The 9,242-nt window shown below is 36.3% G+C and overlaps 1 protein-coding gene across 1 annotated transcript; it reads left to right on the plus strand.

The window, feature by feature from the left end:
* The first annotated feature begins 5,271 nt into the window (after window positions 1–5,271).
* On the plus strand, window positions 5,272–6,195 carry LOC126016413 (olfactory receptor 2G6-like). Its single transcript, XM_049778982.1, has one exon. The coding sequence runs from the start codon at window positions 5,272–5,274 to the stop codon at window positions 6,193–6,195; it is 924 nt and encodes a 307-aa protein (XP_049634939.1).
* The last annotated feature ends 3,047 nt before the right edge of the window (window positions 6,196–9,242 follow it).

Below are 9,242 nucleotides of genomic sequence, written 5' to 3' on the forward strand. Positions count from 1 at the left end.
CCATGAGCCGGGCGGTGGTGCTGGAGGTAAGGTGCCTGCCTTGCCTGCACTAGCCTAGGACGGACCGCGGTTAGATCCCCCGGTGTCCCATATGGTCCCCCAAGAAGCCAGGAGCAACTTCTGAGCGCATAGCCAGGAGTAACCCCTAAGCGTCACAGGGTGTGGCCCAAAAACCAAAAAAAAAAAAAAGAAAAAGAAAGAAAACAACCCCATTCACAATAGTGCCACACAAACTCAAATATCTTGGAATCAACTTGATTAAAAATGTGAAAGATGTATACAAAGAAAACTATAAAACTCTGTTCCAAGAAATAAGAGAGAAGACGCGAAAATGGAAGCACATACCCTGCTCATAAATTGGCAGGATTAACATCATTAAAATGGCAATACTCTCCAAAGCATTGTACAGATTTAATGAGATCCCTCTAAAAATACCCATGACATTCTTCAAAGAAGTGGATCAGGCACTTTTGAAATTCATTTGGAACAATAAACACCCTAGAATAGCTAAAGCAATCATTGGGAAAAAGAATATGGGAGGAATTACTTTCCCCAACTTTAAACTGTACTACAAAGCAATAGTTATCAAAAAAGAATGGTATTGGAATAAAGACAGGCCCTCAGATCAGTGGAATAGGCTTGAATACTCAGAGAATGTTTTCCAGACATACAATCACCTAATTTTTGATAAAGGAGCAAGAAATCCTAAATGAAGCAAAGAGAGCCTCTTCAACAAGTGGTGTTGGCACAACTGGCTAGCCACTTGCAAAAAATTGAACTTAGACCCCCAGCTACCATCATGTACGAAGGTTAAATCCAAATGGATGAAAGACCTTGATTTCAGACATGAAACCATAAGATATATAGAACAACACATAGTTAAAACACTCCAGGACATTGATACTAAAGGCATCTTCAAAGAGGAAACTGCACTCTCCAAACAAGTGAAAGCAGAGATTAACAGATGGGAATATATTAAACTGAGAAGCTTCTGCACCTCAAAAGAAATAGCGCCCAGGATACAAGAGCTACCCACTGAGTGGGAGAAACTATTCACCCAATACCCATTAGATAAGGGGCTAATCTCCAAAATATACAAGGCACTGACAGAAATTTACAAGAAAAAAACATCTAATCCCATCAAAAAATGGGGAGAATAAATGGACAGACACTTTGACAAAGAAGAAATACAAATGGCCAAAAGACACATGAAAAAATGCTCCACATCACTAATCATCAGGGAGATGCAAATCAAAACAACTATCAGGTACCACCTCACACCCCAGAGATTGGCACACATCACAAAAAAATGAGAACAAGCAGTGTTGGCGGGGATGTGGAGAGAAAGGAATTCTTATCCACTGCTGGTGGGAATGCCGTCTAGTTCAGCCTTTATGGAAAGCAATATGGAGATTCCTCCAAAGACTGGAAATCGAGCTCCCATACCACCCAGCTATACCACTCCTAGGACTATACCCTAGGAACACAAAAATACAATACAAAAATCCCTTCCTTACACCTATATTCATTGCAGCACTAGTTACCATAGCAAGACTCTGGAAACAGTCAAGATACCCTTCAACAGATGAATGGCTAAAGAAACTGTGGTACATATACACAATGGAATATTATGCAGCTGTCAGGAGAGATGAAGTCATGAAGTTTTCCTGTACATGGAATCTATTATGCTGAGTGAAATAAGTCAGAGAGAGAGAAAGATGCAGAATGGTCTCACTCATCTATGGGTTTTAAGAAAAATGAAAGACATTCTTGCAATAATAACTTTCAGAAATGAAAGAGAAAAGAGCTGAAAGTTATAGCTCACCTCATGAAGCTCACCACAAAGAGTGATGAGTTTAGTTAGAGAAATAACTAAGTTTCGAACTATCCTAATAACGAGAATGTACAAGAAATAGAAAGCGTGTCTAGAGTACAGGCGGGGGTTGGGTGGGAAGGAGGGAGATTTGGGACATTGGTGATGGGAATGTTGCACTAGTGATGGGTGGTGTTCTTTACATGACTGAACCCAAACACAATCATGTATATAATAAAGTTGTTTAAATAAAAAAAGTTGATTTTGAGTGTGTAATGATTCTGAGCTGTTATTTTTCCTTGAATCTGTGTATTCTTCCTTCAAACATGAATTGGAGTCTGGCTGAGTGAAGTATTCTTGGTGAGGCATTCATTTTATTAAGGGTATTTTTCCTGTATGCTCCTTTTTATGTAATTTTCTTTTTATCTTTCTGCTTTCAGCATTTAGTATCTGTGGCTTTTATTGTGCCTGAATGTTCCTTGGGATGTTTTTATTTGGGCCTCTTTTAGCTGGTATTCTTTGAGCATCTAAGATATGTGTGCACTATTAATCCCTGGGAACTTCTTATCAATGTATCTTTGGCTGTTTCTTCATCATAGGGTTTTGTCCTGGCTCTTTGGGCTCATAATTTTAGAATCACCCTATGTAATATCTCCAAGCCCAGGTGAACAAGTTTGAATCAAGATCTCGCAATAAATAATCCAACCAGACTGAGGTGAAACAATTGTCGTCTGGCCACCCTCTACCTAGTATGGAGCACCTGCTGCCTGCCAGAACTACCATTTTTATTAAGTATAGAGACCACCCCAAGGTGGAGCAGCTATCCTGAACCTGTCCCACCATTCATATTTACATATAAGACTATCTTTGTTTTGGGGTGAAACCAAGTTGTAAACAAACATACAAAGAAGCTAGGGATAAACTGTTATAGGTAAAATAAGGTGTAACCCAATACCCAATATTCTTTAGTTATTTTTGTTGAATTTATCGCAAAGTTCTATTGTGGCATACTATTTTCATAATTTTTCCATCGTCTGTTTATACATTTTGAGGCTTTTTTCCAACTTCTGTTGTTTTCTAGAGGTTTTCTGAACTACATCTTCTAGATCACTGACTCAGTTTTGTGCAGCTATTATATTGCTGGCTAGACCTTCCTAAGGAAATTTTTACTTAACTACCAAGTTTTTTAGTTCTGACATATCTGTTTGTATTTACCTCATGTCTGCTATCATATTTTACTGTGTTTTATTGAAGGTATGCTCCAATGTTTCTTTGAGTTGTTGAACATCCTAAGAACCTCCACTCTAAACTCCATTTTTATGAGATAATATGGAGGATTGGTACTGTTTGGTTCTTCAGAATTACAATCTTCTATATTCCCTTAACCGCTATAACTCCTATTAATTATCCTCTTATACAGTGACCTTTTCTTTCTTTGTGATTGGTTCAATAAGGAATTCTAGTAGAAGAGTCTTTTGCTTTAGAATTCATGTTAGAACCAAGTTAAGGAGATTGTTGGACTTGTTCCCTCGGCCCCCCAGAAGCACCAATAATACCTGTGGCATTATTCCTCTTTTGCATAGGCACATTAAAATGGGAAAATATAACAAATGCAAACAAGTTCTTATCTAATAGAGATAGAAACACATATTTTGTAATGCAGTTTGGACTTATACCTTGAATATTGGCATAATGACTTGGCTCAGACCTCAGAAGAATGGGCATTGCCCATACACTCCTGAACCATTGACCATCTATGGAAACAACCACAATTCTCTCTATCACCACCAGGAAGCAAACCTCTGCCAGGGAAGACCCTACCTCTACCCTGGCATTGACTTACTCTATAGAGTGTTCTCTTAACATCCATACAACTCAGCAACAGCAACAACCAGCTTGTAGGGCAGGACGATCCACATCTAATGGTAAGGTGAAACTGGACCACCAAGAATGACTCAAGGGTTGGACAACTTATTATGACTGGAACCCAGTGTCAGTCTTATGCCAGAAAACTTCAGGGATAAGGTCTGCTTGTACTTAGGCCAAGGCTTTTTATCTTTCCATTTTCCCCATATTTTACTGGGCCCATGCAAACAACAATTGCCACTCTCACACCATTATTACTGTATTTATTTTTCTCATCCATTAAAAAAAGGGGGGGCTTACTAAACTTTCTGCTGGTGCTTTAATGAATTAATTGTGATTCAATAATTTTCAAAAATATACTTACTACTGACTTTTTTTCTTCTTTCCCTTCTTTTCCATCTCTTTCAATTTTCTATTTTTTTAAAATCATGTTGCTTTTGGTCTTCCTAAAACAAATGTATCATGATCAGTTATGTCAATTAGGTAATGCATTTTCTTTAAATAAATTTAAAATGAAAAAAAAAGAATTACAATCTTCACTAACAAAGTGTAGTGGGATATTGGGCTACTTTCCCAAGGTTCCTTTAGTAGTCTCAAGGTGTTTCTTTCCTATACCACTTCAGTCTTCCCCACTGGCTCCAGAGGCTGCTGACTTTGGTGGATGGACAGGCCACAAGTCCTTTTGCTGTTGGGACCCCTCTCTCAAAGTCCACAGCTTTGCCTGCACTCACCACCAAAATATGATATTCTAACAAAAAAGATTAACTTAGTGAAAACCTAAAATGATATATCTTTCTATTTAAATTTTTACTTAAAGAATTGTAATTTACAATAATTGATAGTTGGGTATTAGGCATACAATAAATATTTTGACACCAGTCCTACCAATTTTATTAACTTCCCTTCTTCAGTCTTACCAGGCTTTCTCTTGCTCCACTCAACCTATTCTCTTATGAGGTACATTTTAAAATAAATATTTTACCAATAAAGTATTTAAGGTATACTTATTGCTTTTTAAATTAAACTATTTTATACTTAGTGTATATGTATAAAAGCATCACTATTCACTGAGTTTTTGTTTTATACACAGAAATGTATATTAATCATTTTACAATATAGGTTCATTGCAGTTGTCTGTACCCAAATGAAAGATAACTCTAATATGTACCTTTATAATTAAAATCACTTAAATGTTTGTACATTAAAAATTTGAGGCCATAAGTAGTAGGTAAGCCATTGTCTTACATACGGTCAACCTAGGTTTAATCCCTGATATACCATATGCTCCCCTGAGCTCTGCCAGGAGAGAGCATAGCCAGGTGTGAACAAAAATTTTTCAAAGATGTTTGTACATTAGTAAATTTAAATTTTGATTACTTGAATTTATTTGAAAATGAAATTTTATTTAAAATTTGTTAGAAAATCTCTAATTTTACATTGTACTGTATATAAAATTAAAATAAATAGAACATATATATTCTGCATATTGTTATGTAAAAACAACTGGCAACTCACAGTTGACTCATTTATCTTTGTTTTGCTGATACACATAGGACTCTATTTAATTTCAATGACAACTGAAAATTTTTGAGATGATGAAAATAAATGAGAGCTCAGAGAAATATTTCATCCTGATTGGCTTTTCAGAATATCCCCAAATTGAGTTTATCCTCTCTCTCTTTGTTTCTGGGCTCTACACAATGACACTGACAGGAAATGCAGCCATCATCTTGGTATCCATCCTGGACAGCCGCCTCCATACCCCAATGTACTTCTTCCTTCGAAACCTCTCATTTCTGGACATGTTTCTCACAACTTCTATTGTTCCTCAGATGCTGGTGAACATGTGGGGAAATAGCAAAATCAGCTATCTTGGCTGCATGGCTCAGTTAATTGTGAACTTTGCCTTTGGTTCCACCGAATGTGTCCTTCTTGCTGTCATGTCTATTGATCGTTATGTTGCCGTATGCATGCCCCTCCGCTATACAACAATTATGCACCCACGGATCTGCCACATCCTTGCTGCCATATCTTGGATTTGGGGATTTGGCAACTCTCTCTTTCAGTCTTCACTAGCCATTGCTTTACCACTTTGTGGTCACCATCGTGTTGATCATCTCCTTTGTGAACTCTTGTTTTTAATAAAGCTTTCCTGTGTGGACACTCGTCCAACAGAGGCAAAGATGTTAGTTGCTCGCCTAGTCATCCTTATTGGTCCAGTTTCCACCATTCTCACCTCATATGCCTGCATAGCCAGGGCTGTGGTAAGGATGAAATCTGCTGAAGGAAGATGGAAGGCCTTTGGAACTTGTGCATCTCACCTGATGGTGGTCTTTCTCTTCTATGGAACTGTCATGTTCATGTATCTTCAAACTGAAAATAACTACTCTCAGAATTTGGGAAAGGCTCTATCCATTCTTTATAGCATTGTTACCCCCACTATGAACCCACTGATCTACACTCTGAGGAACAAAGATGTAAAAAGGGCAATTAGAAAATTTATATTAAAGAATTAATTCGACTTGATATATCCATACTTTGGAACTTGAGACATATAAATTACTACTGTAGTGCAATAATATCTACTATGATGCTTGATTTTTAGATTTCAGTCTATACTGATGGAAAAATAAACACTATCAGTCAAATATTAATTTATTGTCATAAATCATAATAATTGCAGTCTAATAAAAAGTTTATAATACAGGTCGTTCTTCATGATTTTGCCTTCTTCAAATTTATATCTGTATATTTTGTGATATTTGATTATTTTACCAAAGAGATTATCAGAGATTTAATTTACCAAAGTATTCTCTGAATTATAGAATACATATAAAATAAGAAAGCTTCTATAAAAGATTATTACAAATCAGATAATGTATAAGTATTTTATATAATTATATAAATATTTTATTAAAGCAAGATTGGAATGACACATAACTAAATTAAAATATAGGTAAGAGGGCACTCCTAGGGATATACCCTAGGAACACAAAAATACAAAACAAAAATCCCTTCCTCACACCTATATTCATTGCAGTGCTTTTTACAATAGCCAGACTCTGGAAACAACCTAGATGCCCCTCAATAGATGATTGGCTAAAGAAACTGTTTTACATATATACAATGGAATATTATGCAGCTGTCACAAGAGATGAAGTCATGAAAATTCTTCTATACATGGATGTATATGGAATCTATTATGCTGAGTGAAATAAGTCAGAGGGAGAGAGGTAGACACAGAATAGTCTCACTCATCTATGGGTTTTAAGAAAAATAAAAGACATTTTTGAAATAATTCTCAGAGACAAAAGAGAGGAGGGCTAGAAGTTCCAGCTCATGACATGATGCTCAATACAAAGAGTGATGAGTGCAGTTAGAGAAATAATTACACTTAGAACTATCATAACAATATGAATGAGTGAGGGAAGTAGATAGCCTGTCTAGAGCACAGGCCAGGGTGGGGTGGGGATGAGGGACACTTGGGACATTGGTGATGGAAATTTTTAATCCAAAAAATAAAACTTTGATGATAATAAATATATATCGGTAAGAGGGGTCACAGTGATAGTATTGTGGATGAGCCACTTGCCTTGTGTTTGACTGACCTTGTTTTGATCCCCAGAATCCTATTTGTTCTCTTGAGTACATCCAGGAATAACTCCTGAGTGCAGTTGCCAGGAGTAACATCTGAACATCATTGGGTATTGCCCCCAAACTAACAAACAATAAATTAGGTAAGGTTATTTAGTATCAAAATAACATTTTATCTTGACTAGATATATGAAAATTCCTTTATCCAAGACATTTCAACTGATCTTTAAATAATATTTAATTTAGACATGGCAACTTCATGGAAAAGATTCAATGCATATGGACAAAGGTAGGCAAATGTGTTACAAATGTAAACAATAATGATAAACCTTGCATTGATGAAGAATTTTGACTGTGCTCTGCAAAAGTTTTATAAGCAGAAATAGGCTTTGTGAAAGGCTATGTTTAGTCTATAGTTGTAATATTTAGGTGGTTCTAGGATGGTTCCAAAATGCACTCCATCAATATGGCCAGATAAAGACTAAATTGTTAAAACATGGAGGCCTGATTTAATAGTAAAACTCTCTCAGAGGATATAGATAGGGTATATAACAACAAGGTATATTTGGGGCATTTCCAAGAAGGAAATGCTAATAAAAATTTTGGTAAGGGTACAGTGGGTAGGGTGCTTACCTTGCATGTGGCTGACCTGGTTCAATCACTGGCATCCCATAGGGTGCCAGAGTCCCACAAGAATTAATACTTGCTTACAGAACCAGGAGTAAGTCCTGAGCATGGTTGGCTGTGGCCCCAAACATTAAGAAAAATGTTGGTAAAGGATGGGTATTTTTAGGGGGAAAGAATTAGGATATTTTATACCTCTATAGACAGACTAGACTTATAGAATTGATAAATTCAGTCCCATGGAGATTAGTTAGTATTTCTTTTGATGAACTTTATACATTATAATTTAATTTTGTCAGCATGTATGCAAACTCAGACACTCTCAATCTCAAACTCACATAAAATGTAGTTGAGGTAACCCCATCAAAAATGGGGAGAATTAATGAACAGACACTTTCTCAAAGAAGAAATACAAATGGACAAATGGCATGTGAAAAAAAATGCCCCACAACTTTAATCATCAGGGAGTTGCCAATCAAAACAACTATGAGGTACCATCTTACACCACAGAGACTGGCACACTTCACAAAGAACAAAAACAATTAGTGCTGGTGAGAATGCAAGAGAAAAGAACTCTCATTCACTGCTGGTGAGAATGTCATCTCGTCCAGCCTTTATGAAAAAACAATATGGAAATTGTTCAAAAAAACCTAGAGATTGAACTTTTATATGATCCAACAATACCACTTCTAGGAATATACCATAGGAACACAAAAACACAATACAAAAATGCCTTCTGCACACCTATATTCATTGCAGCACTATTTACAATAGCCAGAATCTGGAAACAACCAAGATGCCCTTAAAACGATGGCTGGCTAAAGAAACTGTGGCACATATATACAATGGAATATTATGCAGACATCAAGAGAGAAAAGACTGGGTTTTAAGAAAAATAAAGGACATTATTGTAATAATGCCCAGAAACAATAGAGATGAGAGTTCGAAGGGCCAGCTCATGCTATGAAGCTCACCACAAAAACTGGTGAGTGAACATAGAGAAATAACTCACTATCATGACAATGTTAATAAGTAGAATAGACCTGTCTTGAATACAGGCAGGGAGTGGGAGAGTGTTGTATTAAATAATTAACGATGCAACAGGAGAGGAGAGAAATAGGGGGCACCGGTGGTGGTAATATTGCACTGGTGAAGGGGGGTGTTCTTTTTTTGACTGAAACCCAACTACAAACATGTTTGTAACTATGGTGCTTAAATAAAAGTGTTAAAAATAAGAAAAAAACTGTAGTTGAAAAAATTTATTAATTTCCTGTAATTGAACATAATTTGTTGTTGGAAACAAATTCTATATCCATTTTTTAATTTCTGTTTTAATACCATAATT

Source organism: Suncus etruscus, chromosome 8 (assembly GCF_024139225.1).
Source record: "Suncus etruscus isolate mSunEtr1 chromosome 8, mSunEtr1.pri.cur, whole genome shotgun sequence".
In the NCBI taxonomy this organism is placed as follows: Eukaryota; Metazoa; Chordata; class Mammalia; order Eulipotyphla; family Soricidae; genus Suncus; species Suncus etruscus.

What these genes read in the sequence shown, in the direction of transcription:
- LOC126016413 (XM_049778982.1), top strand. Translation starts at nt 5,272, where the DNA reads ATGATGAAAATAAATGAGAGCTCAGAGAAATATTTCATCCTGATTGGC.